At 39.5% G+C, this 15,058-nt stretch overlaps 1 protein-coding gene across 7 annotated transcripts in view; it reads right to left on the bottom strand.

Moving 5' to 3' along the window:
* The window catches only part of TOX (thymocyte selection associated high mobility group box), a 284,989-nt gene that overhangs the window by 55,639 nt on the left and 214,292 nt on the right, over positions 1–15,058 (bottom strand). For all 7 annotated transcript variants that reach the window (XM_084849469.1, XM_084849470.1, XM_084849476.1 and 4 more), the window contains 2 exons: positions 12,682–12,960; positions 5,910–6,140 (listed from right to left, as the gene is read on the bottom strand). In XM_084849469.1, coding sequence (XP_084705595.1) covers positions 5,910–6,140; positions 12,682–12,960 — 510 coding nt within the window. The remainder of the gene's footprint in view (positions 1–5,909; positions 6,141–12,681; positions 12,961–15,058) is intronic.

The following is a 15,058-nucleotide window of genomic DNA, read 5'->3' as shown; positions in this document are numbered from 1 at the left end:
ATAGTGGTGAAAAAAACCTACATAGTTTTTCCACACTTAGGACATAAGCAGAATAACCCACAGGTTATTCCTCCACATTTGGTGCTAGAGGTGGGATAAGAATAAATTGAAGCACATTGAGACAGCTTTGTGGCAGCGAGTTCCATAGACCCAAGTCTCAAAGTGTTAAAATGAAACAGCAACAGAAAACCTGGAAGCGTTTCTTCCATATTTGGTTGCAAAAGTGGGGTAACTTGACAGTGTTTTATCCAAATTGAACCATACTACGAAGCAAACTATATGTTACACTAATCAAGTAGGATGTAGCTGACACTTAGCTTTTGCTTTGCTCTAGCGTGTGAGTGGCTCTAATTTGGTTCAGGGTTCGGGACCACCATGCACTGGAAGGAGAGGATTAAACTCCCAATTTGCTTCCCCAAATCCCCTTCATTGGGATGGTGTGGGGGGCTAACAAAATAAAAAAGGGTGAGTTCTGGGTGGTTTGTCAAGTACCCTAACAACCCACCTTCATTGGGTTCATATGTAATGAGAAGCTATGGTGTGCCTCTGCCACACCCTAAATATTGAAAAGGGTGGCCGCAATAAGAAGCCCTGTGGGGAAATTCACCCATGGTGGCTTCTCCTTGTGTACGAACCAAATCAGAGGGTTGTTAATGAGTTAACTCTGGGTTGTTTAACCCATAAACAACCCAGAGTGTTTGGGTGTCATGCTAACAACCCACAGATGGGGTGTTTGTGGGTTGTTTATGTAAACCAGAAGTGGCTTGTGAACTCTGCATGTCCCAGCAAATTGTGGGTTAATTAAACCCAAGATTTTCTGTTACATGGTAACTGGCCCAATACCTAAAGGCTAATAGATAATCAACCCTAGCAAGAGATACGAACAACTGAAATACACACATATGCCTTCAGGCATTGTACATTTGGATTTTAAGTATAATTGTAATAAGTATGATTATAATAAAATGCATATATACATATAAACTCCCCCCCCACCTGTGGAGGGGGGGGGAGTTCGAGAAGCAAAGGGTAGGGGAAGGTTTAATCCTCCCCTCCTGGTACATGGTGGTCCTGGTCCAAGTCAGGGCCATGCACACTTATAGTAAAGAAAAAGCTAACCCTCACCTACGCGCTACACAATTAGTGTAATTATAGTTGGCTTTGAGACAGCCTTGTAGCTGGGAATCCATAGATCCAAGTATAAAGTGTTAAAAGGGAACAGTGCTGGAAAACCTGGGTGGTTTTATAACCATTCTTATTTAATATACACTCAGTTTTTGTCCTTTCATTCACAGTATTTTTACAATCTTGTTGAAAAGATTAAAGAGATTTTTTTTTAAAGAAACTTTTCTTCGCACCTATCCATCATAAAGATGTGAAACCCAGGGAAATATGGGTGGATGGGGAAATATTTTTCCAATTTTTCTATGGCCTGAAATGGAAAAACTGGACAGTTTGGTGGGAATTAAAATAAAACATGAAATATCTCATCTTTCAGAATAATGAGTGAAATACTTCTAAAGACATATTTTAAAATATTGCCACATAGCCAATTCATACTGTAGGAAACCTCTTATATTCAGTGGTGACTTCTGCAATCAATCATCCCACATAGGGCTCCTACCCAACAACTGGGGTTCCTTTGGAGAGATGGCATAAGTTCCTAACAACCCATTTACAGAAGCTGTAATTCCCCATTTATTCACCCTGACAAAGGAAGGAACAGGGTGACTCTTCCAACAGGTGCAAAGCATGTAAGCAAAAGATGCCAATCACTACCCATTAGATAAGACTGGAAGGAGACCACTTGTCTGACAGCACTCGGTCATACAGCAGAATGTGTACATTCTATGTATACATTCATACATTCTATGTATGGTAGAATGGCTCTACCAGACAAAACACCTCTAAGACAGGGGTGGGCAACTTGTGGCCTACAATACCCATCAGTCCTAGCCAACATAGCCAATGGTGAGGGATCGTGGGAGTTGTAGGCCAAAACATCTGGAGGGCCACAAGCTGCCCGCCCCTGCTATAAGAGCTTAAAAATGCATGCATCTTCCCAGAAACCAAACAGGAGCTGTCCCCATCAAAAAATGCCCTCAACTATGGGGAAAGAGAGGATGAGAACAGTGTCACAGTGCCCCAAGATCATGTTGCACCCTTTGTTGTTCTGCTTCTGAAGTAGCACAGTTAAACTGAAGTTAAGCACACAAAACTGGGATTACATGTTTCAGTTTGAAATTACAACCCTGCAACCAATGTGAGAATTATTATTTTGGCAATCCAATTCACTTCATCTCCCCTTCATATTCAAGTGGCTGTATCTCTTGTATGAAACTATGCATTGCCTCATGCCCACAGTAAAATGATGTTTAATCATATATTGCTCAAGTAGGTTTACATAAAATATAGAACCTAGAAGGGAAAATATTAAAATCAGATTGTGTGTATATAATGTTAGAATGAGAGAGGCAATAATGGAACTGTAAAGAGAAAAAGAGAAGCAAAGAACTGTGGTTGAGGAGGGAATTATTACACTAACATGTATACAAAAGGAACTCTCAGCCCTTTACATTCCATCTGACTGCCTCTTACAGTCACTGTGAGGTTTCTTACAAATGAGTGGAGAGAGAAGTGGTAGGGTTGCTTATAAATGAGACCTGTGAAATCAAATGATAAGGAATACAATGTTTCTGGGACTCCCAATTAAAAGAAAAAACTAAGAAACCCAGAAACAATATCTTCCACATAAAGAAAAAAATGCACTTCCCATAGAAAGGTCATATTACCAAAGAAGCTGCTATTGTTTTTAATAACCCAAGACATAGTTTGGGCCCATCTTTTTTATGATGCAATAATTTCACAGTTGCTGTATAGAATCCAGAAGTAATTTCTCAAATGTTTCTTTTTTAAGGAAGAAATCACATTTCCCTACCAATTTAAACAGAATTTTCTCAAACAATATCAATTCCGAATTCTGTCTGGAATGCGGTTGCATGAAAGGTATCACAGGCACCTGTTTGATTATGCCCATGACATTACTAGTGATAAATTCATCCCCATGCCTCGCCATTTGGTGAATATTTAATATGTTTTTATTAAAATGAACAAAAACTTTAGAGGGAAAGAACAACCCTCCAGTAACCCATGGGCTGTTCTGGGGTTTTTGGAGGGTTGTTTCCTCCTCCAACAAGCATGCTGACCAGGCTGCGATGAGATGACAAGCTGTGCCTGGGCAGTGATTATGAAAATCGTGGCCCACACACACCACAATTTAAATAAGCCACCATGTATTAAATAAGCCGCTGTAGTTTATTTTGATCATGCGAACCAGGTCAATGTCTGAGCTACAATTGAAGGGCTTTTTGAGCATCAAAGTGCAACAGAAATGAGTCATTGATAATATTCTGCTGGAGCCAAAGGGAATCTTCACAAAAGCTAGCAGATATTACTGGAATGGATATCCTTTGACTGACCACTGTTGCTAACTAGAAGGGATTGTAGACTATCCTATCAAAAACTAAGAGCATAGACAGTAGGGATGTACGAAAGTTCCACCACGGATCCCGGGGAGGCCGAATGTCAGCGCATTTGGCCCCCCAAAATTGGTGGCGGAACGGCCTGCCCCCCCGCCCCCCCGGGACGAGACTTGCCTTGGGCGGATCTTCCTGGTGGCGGTGGCAGCGGCGGCGGCGGCTGCGGCGGCCGGTCTTCTGACCGGCTGCTGCCGCCACCATTTACAGGTTAAAAAAAACAAAAAAACAAAAAAATGTGATAGGCTACGTAAAGATTTACGTAGCCTATCATGGCTAGATTTAAAAAAAACACCGTGATAGGCTGCATAAATCTTTACGTAGCCTATCACGGCTGACTTAAAAAAAAACAAAAAACACACACGTACGCAAATGGCGGCGGCCATGGCCGCCGCCATTTGTGTTCCTTATTTTGGCACGTCTTAGTCTACGTAAACATTTATGTAGACTAAGACGGTGAAAATAAGGGGAACGCAAATAGCGTAGACATTATGCTATTTGCGTTCCCCTTATTTTCGCCATCTTAGTCTACGTAAATGTTTACGTAGACTAAGACGTGCCAAAATAAAGAACGCAAATGGCGGCGGACATGGCCGCCGCCATGTGCATATGCGTGTTGTTGTTGTTGTTTTTTTTAATCAGCCGTGATAGGCTACGTAAACTTTTACGTAGCCTATCACGGCTGACTGCAGGGACGCAAATGGCGGCGGCAGAATCGCTGCGGAGCACAGCCTGCTGGCCAGGATTCCGGGGGGGGGGGGGAGGAACGGAGCGCCTCCCCCCCCAGCCAGGATTCCAGGGGGAAGGATGGAACACCTCCCCCCCACCATCAACATAATCCGCAGAAAGGTAAGTCACTTTCGTACATCCCTAATAGACAGCCATAGAGAAGGGAATTATAGACACATGCTTCCTTTGGCATGATCCTATGGTAATTTTCAAAACAGCAAAAAGCGCATAGGCCTAACATAAGAAGAGTTGTGCTGCATCAAACCAAAGGCCTATTTAGTTTAGGATTCTGTTCCCACAGTGGCAAACCAGATGTCTATGAGAAAATGAAAATCACAAGCAGGACATGAGTGCAATAGTGCCCCCATCTGTTCATGTTCCCCAGCAACTGTTATTTGTTACTTATCTATTTGATTTATATCCCACCTTTCCACCAACCAAACAGTGTTAAAGATGGCTAACTAATAAAACTAGGACTAAAATTTAAAAAAAAAAACTTCATTAAAACAGTCATAAAAACAAACAGATTCAAAGCACAATTACAAAACAGAACAATAAAAGAAATAAAAACAGTACCCAGTCCAACAGACCAGTTTAGATGCCAAGGCCTGCTTGAATACTGCTTCTGATACTGGAGGTAATATATAACCATTATGTCTAGTCTGTCCACCCACTTCTAGTTCATCCTGAATCTTCTTCCTAAGAAGATGTCCCTTGCTCAATAAGAGAAACCTTTTGCCCACTACAGTCTACTTTTGTTACTAATTTGGATAATTCAGGAACTACCCACGTTCTTGTTTTGTTGTGGGCCTATGCCATACAAGACTCAAGGAAACCAGAAGGCTCAGCCAGCATTCAGTCCTCCATAACTGTCTAGTACCTGTCCTCTCAGCAGGGTGTTGTTTGAGAGCTAGGGTGCCTAATACTTTCAGAATTTGTAAAGAGCATCCCACAAAATCCGGTGCTCTGGTCCAACCCCCTAGATCACAGCAGAGCTCTAAGAGTCGTCTTCTACCACTCCCACCTTTTCTCTCCTTCCTAACTCTCTCTTCTCTGCTGCCCTAACTTTAGAACAGCTACACACATCTCCATGAGCCAAGCTTTTTATATTTTGGTAAATCCCTGGCCCAGTTAGGCCTAAGGCATATTTGATTCCCAACATCTTCCTGTCTCTTTAGTCGGCAGTATTCTCCCCTCCTTCCTCCCTAAACACTTGCACATTGCTCCATCTATCTCAGTCCTCTTCCTTCATCCTCAACCCCTCTATACATTTAAACGAATAGTTGCCAGTCCCAAGTGAATGCTGCTCTCACACATACTTTTTGTATTTTGGCAGTAAATCATATATTCAATTATTTTAAATTCTGGCTTGTTTGTCTTCTTAGTTTCTACCCAGATGGGTTTCACAATTGCTGCCATAATGCACCATACTTTTTGGCTAAAGATCTTTGACATGTGTTACTCTGATACACATCCATGACTAGACTTGTGTAGATGAGAACATGCAGTAACAGTTCTGACGTGACACACTGATAGCTTCTTTATTGCCAAGCCTTTCTAAATGTAGTAGTTAAAGAAAACATTTCTAAAGCAAAGTTAAATAAATTTAAATTCATACACACACACACACACACACACACGTACCTGTTTTTGTTCTTCTCCCAAGCCATCCCACATAGAAGCTACAATTTTAGAAACTTCACCAAATGTAGCATTTGGGTTTTGGCCCTTGATGGCTGCTTGAGTGTCTCGGAAAAATAATGCATAGGCAGAAACAGGCTTCTGTGGCTCATTAGGGTCCTTCTTCTTCTTCTTCTTGGGTGTTTTGGGTTTCTTTCCCATATCAGAGGCAGGTCTTTTTTCTCCTCCATTGACCTGCAATGAAAGTATAGACTACATAACAAAACAAACACACACCACTATTATCGTAGAACAAACAAAATATCAATTTCTCAGTACACATCCATTTGGAGCTTTACAGCTTAAAATGGTATTTTAATTATAGTTCTTTTCATAATCCAGATTGTTAGCCTTTTACACGATTTCATCTATAAAATGCTTCTAGATATTCTAGGTTATATAATCTAATTTTATTATACATTTACACTTTGCTTTCATTTCACTGTTGCATCTAAGTTGGGCTTAGCTTTCCATATTTTTTATCTTTTTCAAGTCTTACTGCTAATGGCATGACATCACTCTGAAGTGTTTCATAACACACACTATACACTGGCCACTAGTTCAGCCATAGGGTAACATTTTTTGTGGTGCTTTTTCCTAGAGGTTGAGCTGTCAGACATGAGAATAGAAAATAGTGTTATCAAATGACTTTGATATTTATGTCAGGGAAAGGTAATTCAAAGTATAACTCTTGGTACAATTAAGTGAGATGAATACGATTATTTTTGCTCTAAAGCCCCTGCAATACACACACACACACACACACAAACACACGAACTGAGAAGGAGGCCACAGAGAGAGGGTGTAAGGATGCTGCTGCTGACAGACAAGGCAATTCTTTCACACAATTCTTCTTTAAACTCTTGTTAATCATATGATAGCCAACATTACACATAGCAGGTGAAACTTCAGAAAAAAGAGCCAAGTTTGTCTCAAATTAGAATTATGTTTTTTAAACCTTACATCAGAAGTTACAAATTGTTTTATTACTTAATAGCTGCTTCTGGGTCTATCAACAGCTCCATAATGGAGAATGATTCTAGCCTAGCAATCTTTCTGATTTCTGGCTGATGGAAGATTTTGACTTGGACAAGCAAACATGTAGTCTGTCTTCCAATTATATTCTGAAGTGGTACAGTCCTCAGGACTGGGCCATGTGTTTTTCCAGTCCAGTGGTTGAGACTCATATGAATTAGATCAATATGGATTAGGATTTGTGTAATTGCTTAAAGATATACAACTTTGTAACTATAATCAAATGTAATCTCATGGTCCTTAGACACCTGTGAGGGCAAATATTTGGGTTATTTAGTAGGATGGTCATAAAGTTAGAGCTTTCAGGGAAAGAGATATTGAATATTGGTTTTAGTTGATTAAGCAATAAATACATTTGCATAAATATCTTATGAATGAAAATACTAGTTCTGAAGAAAAACAACATATTTTCTGGTTTAGGTTACTTGGAGGCAAGTACCACTTACTTCATTTGGGCCTACTCCTGAAGAAGTCTGCAGAACTGCAGCCTTATAGCTTGTTCAAAATGCCAGCTGTAATGCCTTGCCTTGGTGACTGGGTAGCTACTTATCCTTTTGCTTGCTAATCCAAGTCCTTTAAGAGATGAGGTAAGATGAAGACCACCAGTGGTGCCAATACTTGAGAGAGCTCCATGCCTCCATTTAGTTCTTTGGCACCCAAACAGAGGGAGATGGGGAATGGGAAGGGCAATGCCAGACACCAATTTAAAAGTGGACAAGGAGAAAGAGAAAGAATCTTTTCCTTCTAAAACTGCACCCAATTTATCAAGGGCATCTTTGAAATTAATGGAAGGACTTTGAGTAATTTGTCTGATTAATGGAAAAAAGTGCTGCAGCCCAAACTGTAGCAGTACTAGAAGTCCTGAATTCAAACAGTCATGTTTTGTTACACTGAAGAAGATGTAGTAAAATAATCTATATATATGAAGTCTATCATCTGTAACTATATATAAAGTCACATTATGTGCAGTGATGGGCTTAGCATCTAAATATAGTCACCTATACCAAATGTAGACCTTATTCAAAGGGGCTTCACATTCATTCAAGCGACTAAAGTTTTCTGCTAACATTTGTTCCTAGACCAACAGGAACAAGAGTTCTTTAGGGCTTTCCAAGACAGCAATTTCTAGCATGTTAAAACATGCAGTTGTCACTCTAGTACTGTAGAAGATCTAGACTTCTTCCCTGAAATTGGAACTTCTGTTGTGATGGATATTCTGCAATATTTTATCACTGGAATAATGAAATTCCTACCCAGGTGGTGCATCTGTTCCTCTTGCAACTGCTATGTGGAATGTGGTCACACGAATCTTATGGGCATCTTCTGTCAAGCATCAGTATTGATGAGAGTAGCAAATACTATACCGGTACCATTTTATGACCTTTAAATATTTTTGTGAACATCTCTGGATTGTAAGTACAGTCATGCTGTACTAAATCGCTGGAGTGTTCCAGCCATCAGGCCATCAGGCTATTATTTATTTATTTATTTAATTTCTATACCGCCCAATAGCCAAAGCTCTCTGGGCGGTTCACAAAAATTAAAACCAAACAGCACACAATAAAATATATATATTTTACCCTCTATACCCTCTTCCCACATGTTGGGCAACCTTTAAAATTGTTAATTGAGAGCCAGTGTGGTGTAGTGGTGAGAGTGTTGGACTGGGAGCCGGGAGATCCGGGTTCTAGTCCCCACTCTGCCATGGAGGCTCACTGGGTGACTTTGGGCCAGTCACAGACTCTCAGCCCAACCTACTTCACAGGGTTGTTGTTGTGAAAATGGAGAGGAGGAGACTAATATAAGCTGCCTTGGGTTCCTTGTAAGAGGAAAAAAGGCGGGATATAAATGCAATAAATAATAATAATAATAATAATAATAATAATAATTGTTAAGTATGTGTCCTTTCTTTTTTCAGCACTGGAATGCACATCTTGTAGGACTTTGCCCCACTCATGCCCCTATTTCACTTGTGGAGAGGTGTGCTTCTAAAGCAAAGTCACACCCCTTTCTTATTAACCTGTGTGCTATTGTGCTAATACTACAGGATCAGGGCAGCATAAATATAGCACTAAGGGAAACATCTGAGTTCTTTAAGTCTTCTGGATAAACTCTTTACATACTTGGGTAACAATTAAAACTCATTGCTTAGCCCTGTGAGCAATTTTAACATTCACAAAAGGTTAAGGAGAGAACTATTATTTGGTAAATTGAACATCCCTGAAGGAACCTAAATGCTCTGAGTTGTTCATCCACCATACTACACAATGAGTATTCAGTAGGGACACTCTGTTCATTTTTTAAAATATGGAAATTGAAAAGAATTTCACAACTAATAACCTTGAAAATAAAGGGGATGATGTTCTTCTGCCTTACTCTTACAACCATCTAGCAGTTATGCAGACTTTGCTGCTAACCACCAAAACAGAGACAGATGGGAAATAATTAAAAAAATCCTCATACTTATTCTGCTAAGCATAGACTTGTGCTTCAAAATCCCTAGAGGTGTAGTTAGCTCATGGTAATCCACCTCCTGTCAGGCCTTATTGCTTAATTATAGTGATGTATTTAACTTATTTATCACAAGAAAGCAATAGTCTCTCATTTTAAAAATGTGTGTATTAACCATGTTACACAAATAATAGATCACAAGGATATATAGTAGAGGATTTAAGACTATCAAATAAGGCACATTGTTGATATCTCAATGTCCCTTGAGAAGTTAAGAAACGCCTATAAGCATATTTAAAATAAACTGCAATAGTTCCAAGGCACTTAATGGGAGTAGGGGAGCTGTTTCATTCACACTATCTCGCAGTAATCACCATAGTTTAAAATAGATTTTAATCAAGTACCATCTGCATAATAGACTGAACAAACAACATAAAATTCTACTTATAACTTACCATATAAAGTAAAAATGGCAAAGCCTCTCTCTGCCACTTAAACAGAATAGGCTGCAGCAGTGCTTTAGTTATCATGTTTCAGTTAGTTAACATTTGCTGTTTACAGTCCTTTCATTACTCTCTGTTCCCTAAATTCCATGAAATCCTTTCATAAGTGAAACTCAAACAACCATGAAACAAACCGTCATCCATCTAGTTAGGAATACATATTTGTGAACATATAATGCATCTAACATGTCACAATTATAAATAGCAATACCAGAATATACATGTTTAATGAACCAACAGAATGAATTGTTATGTAAGGCAGTACTCATTCAGAATCCTTAAGTGGTCAAAATAAGCGTGTGGAAAATGGGAAACCTACATTAAATTATATTAAAGATACACAGAATTGTATTATTGCTAAGCCTTAGTTACTGCTAAGTTCTAAAGTTGGATCCATCACTTACAAAAACTAAGGCTAAAGAAATCTTAAAGAAATCTCATTTCCAGGGGATCATGTCTCATTATAGCCAACCAGTATTCTGTAAAATGCAACTGTAAGGACTCATTGACCCGGTTCACATGATCACAAGCCCCTGTGGCTTAAACAAGCCAAATTGGCTTGCTATGTGTTGAACATAATTTGTCTAATCACTGCCTGGCCATGTCTTACCATGTCTTACTCAGGCAGCATGGTTTGCTGGGCGGTTAAACAACCCTCAAATTGTTTTGGCTGTTGTAGGGTTACTGTATAAGCCACCATAGCTTGTGATCATGCGATCCAGCCCTCTGTGCAGTTTGGTATCCAGACCTAGATATCTGAGCATCATGAGAAAAAGTATTAATGTAATGTGCTAAAACCTGTGGGAGAATGAGAAAATGAAGAAGATAGGAGGAAATAATCAGAGTCATTGATTAACATGTGCCACTAGTGGGAGGTCTACACATATGTGACTTTTAAATATATATATATATAAATTTATATCTATATCCCATCTTTTTTCCTCTTGCAAGGAACCCAAGGTAGCTTACATGGTCCTCCTTCTCTCCAATATATACTCACAACAACCCTGTGAGGTAGGTCAGGCAGAGAGTCAGTGACTGGCCTAAAGTCACCCAGTGAGCTTCATGGCTGAGTGAGTCTTAGAACCTGGATCTCCCGAGTCCAGTCCAACACTCTAACCACTACACCACATTATGTACACCTTTCCCAAAATAATGCAAGTACATACAGGGCATATATGGTGGGTTTACTTGCTTTTCTTACTGAACAGAAGGGAATGTCAGAGTAAGTCCAACTCCTATTCTTTCTCAACTAGCACAAGAACAGAAAGCAAAGCAATGCCCAAGAGCATGGTCAGATCCCAGGGTTGAATAGAACATACTAACTTCTACAGAAACTGTATGAAGTTTATGTAGAGGCCATTACCTGGCCTGAAGGTAAAATGGGGTGTGCGAAACTAGTCTTGGTAGTGAGTGCTGGAGGTGCTGAATTGTTCAAGTACTCTTCCTTCCTTCCTCACAGCAATTGTGGGAAAGATGGGGAGAGCTGTGAAATTCTTCAACAGCTTAGGCCCTACTTTATCCTATTTGTGTTTGAAGGTAAAGGGACCAAACAGGCCACCTTGGGCAGGGCATTCCATAAGGTTGGCACCACTGCTGAGGAAGTCCTTCGCCCTTATGTTCCTTGGAAACCAAAAGCAGCCCCTTAACTGTATCATCCATTCATTAAAAACCCCTATGGCAAGAAAGCACAGAGAAGCATTCTCAATGTGTGTCCTATGTGTGACACTCCTTTCCATCTCATACTCAAAGTCTGAACGTTGGTATTTCCCTTAAAATACTACGAAAAATTCTTGTTTGGGGTTAGTTTTAACAACTTTAGTTAAGCTGGTATTACTAGTGTCGAACTACAGGAATTCTTTATGGGCACCACTAGTGGGTGTGCTCTCTTTACTACTTGGATATACAATATGTGGCCAACATTATTACTTGATATTGGGTACCAATACGACTTCTTCCATATTTTACTTACTGTGCCCTCCATTCAACATCTCTGATCCTGCTCAGTGTGTTCTGTCTCTGGATTATGTTTATGCATTTCACATGCAAATTATTGTCCCATGTAATACTGACAAAACGTTCAAAGGTATAAAATATGCAAGTAAAAGTGATTTCCATGGAATGTTTATTCTATGAATATTTCCCTTTTAAGGCAAAATTTATTCAGAGTGCAGTGAAATGTATTTTCTTACATACATGGTTACTTTGCAGCTTCTGGTATGAAAAGAATTGACATACCTTAAAAAGTCATATTCTCAACTTCTGGTTGAATTACATATTTAATATTCTAAGCCACAGGCCAATTTTATTTAATGGATCTGATCCTCAAACATATTCATTTGGCCCTATTGATGTTAATGGGATATACATATGGTTAAGGTTCATCTGCTAATTCCATATGTTAAGGATCATATAAAAATTGGCAAGAGCCGAATGTCCTAGGGATACAGGACAGGAAGATAATAGATATTATTTAAATTACGTATATTTGTGCTTGACTATATTTGTGCAGTTGAGGTGGGGTATAGTTCGGGAAGGACATTAAGCCCACTTTCATAAATATAGAGGAACTCTAATATCATGGCTAAGTTATGCAAGATTTTTTATCTTCCAGAAATATAAAAACTGGCAGTAATTTATAAATATCATACCGTGGAAGGAAACATTTACCATAGAATTGCTGCCACTACTTTATCCTGCTAGTTGCAGTTAGCGACCACACACACAGAGTATAATTTTAGTCATACCTTAGAAGTATCATCCCCTTCATCTTCATGAACTGAACTGGACGGTGAAGGAGTTGCAGACTTGCTTCCGGGAGGAGATGGAGAATTGTGGGGAACGTTGTTTCCACCCATATTCAAACCAAGCTGAGCACTTAGTTGTGACTGGTTAATGGTAGTCAGCTGACCATGCTGCATCATTCCCGGCTGCCTCATATCTCCAGCCTGAAGCCTTGGCCTCATGGCAGCTATCTGGGGATGGGAACTATACTGAGCTCCTTCCGTATTCCGTAATTCTTGCATCTAAAAGGAGAAAAATTACAAAATGATCATATCTCATTATTATACCACTGTAGTGAGGATAAGTTATCCTGAAAGATGGTTTAAAATCCATTAAATAAATACAATTGTCTGATTTGGGATTTGCAAATGTTTTTGACTTCAACGAGGAACATCCCCTTCATGTAACATGCCTTAATCAGAAGCAGAAATATTATGAGCTGTGAATATATATATCTAAAATTTAATGCTCTCCAAATCCATGTAGTTTCAAATAAGGCCTTCAGTAGCTGGAGCTATAGTTCTAATATACCTAGAACTGCCTGAGGAGCTGCTGTATTTTTCCCATGTGGAGAAAGCGTGGTGATTACATGACTACACAGCTAATTTACTGAAATCACCAAAAATGAATGTGAAAGACTGAAGCTCTGAGCTGAACAAAGTTGTGAGATTTGTGTTATTTGGCCCACTTCGTTTGGCTTTAATGAGTCCTGATTTTATTTTATTTTTGTAATTCAAGTGATGAATCTAAACTTTGTTAAGATCAAAGGTGAGAAAGCACTGGAGAGCTTTATTTCTTCAGAAGACAAATATACAGTGCACGGATATGCCATAATATCATTCTACAGTCCTCAAATTTATAATATGCAGACTAAATACAAAGAGGGGGCTCAAATACTGACACTTGTTGTCTTGCCTGGGTTTTCAAATGAAAGAGGCAACAGAATCCTGATCATGAACAGCATACTCCTCAGAGCTAGTGGACGTTGACACAATTTACTGACACACCAATTATTCACCAATATGAAGCTAAGATGATGTCATGGTGAATGTGAAGAAACACTGTATTTTTACTGTTTGTTTTGTAATGTTCATATACTTCGAGTGACCTCTGTGATGTTATAATCTGAGTAGACCAGAAACCTGGCTTTGCTACTGTGTATTGGGACTAAAACAGTCCTTGGTTATGTATGAAGGGAGGCTTCAAGATAAGTTTGAAAATGTCTCGGGGGAGAAGTTACCTTTGTTTGGATAGGTCAGGTGGGTCAACAAAGGTGATGGACAGTTGGAAGTTCCATAAGGAACATGATAGGACAGGAGATTTGAAAAAAGGGCAGTTAGAGGTTTTTGAGAGACAGTTAAGGAGGGTTAACCATTGGTGGCTGAATGGAGCAAAGATCAGAACTATGAATAAAGAAAGGGAATCTGAGGGAGCTCTTCTAGAGGGAGACCTGGAATCCGAAGCTAGTGACTGTGGAGAGCAGGAAGCCGGGCTATGAGGCTGTGGTGAAGGCCAAGCAGGCAGCAGAGCCCAGCCCTAGAAAGATTCAGGCAGAGGCCGGATGACAGGAGATTTTACAAGTGGTCCCTGAAACAGAATCATCCCAGAAGCCAAAGGCAAAAGGAAGAACTGAAATTGGCTTGGGTGGACATTTTAGGGAAATCTAATCTAAGGGAAAAGATACGTACTAGTAGGGAAGGCTCTCTTATTAGGAATGGTAACCAAGCATATTTGGCTTAAGTACAGTTAAATGATCTCAACCTACAAAGAGTCTTGTGGCACCTTAAAGAGTAACAAATTTTTACATGGCTGCTCCTCTGGAAAATGATCTCAGCCTATTATTTGAAAAGTGGCACCTTATTACCATATGTAAATAATTCAGTTGATTGCATGGTGGACCTGATCCAAGTTGGGGCTGTGCGCACTTACAGAAAAGAAAAAGCTAACCCTCAGCTATATGCTGGGCGATTAGCATAACATGTAGTTTGGTTCTGAGACACCCTTGTGGCAGGAAGTTCCCTAGATCCAAGTATCAAAGTGTTAAAAAGGAACGGTGGCAGAAAGTTTGGAGGATTTTATAACCATGCTTATTTTATACTCTGTTCTTGTCCTTTCCTTCACAGTCCTTTTAACAATCTTGTTAAAAAGATTAATTAGCCTTTTTAAAGCACCTATCCATCATAAATAAAGTTGTTGAGACCCAGAAAAATGTGGCTGGGTGGGTGAAGTATTTTTTTTTACAATTTTTCTAAGGCCTGAAATGGAAAAACTGGACAGGGGCAGTGGGGATTCAAATAAAACATGAAATACCTCATATTTCAGAATGACGAGTTAAATACT

Source organism: Heloderma suspectum, chromosome 4 (assembly GCF_057233095.1).
Source record: "Heloderma suspectum isolate Gila_16-S chromosome 4, 16-S_ref, whole genome shotgun sequence".
Lineage (NCBI taxonomy): Eukaryota > Metazoa > Chordata > Lepidosauria > Squamata > Helodermatidae > Heloderma > Heloderma suspectum.
Note: the sequence above shows the minus strand (reverse complement) of the source record. Positions and strands in the feature narration are given on the sequence as shown.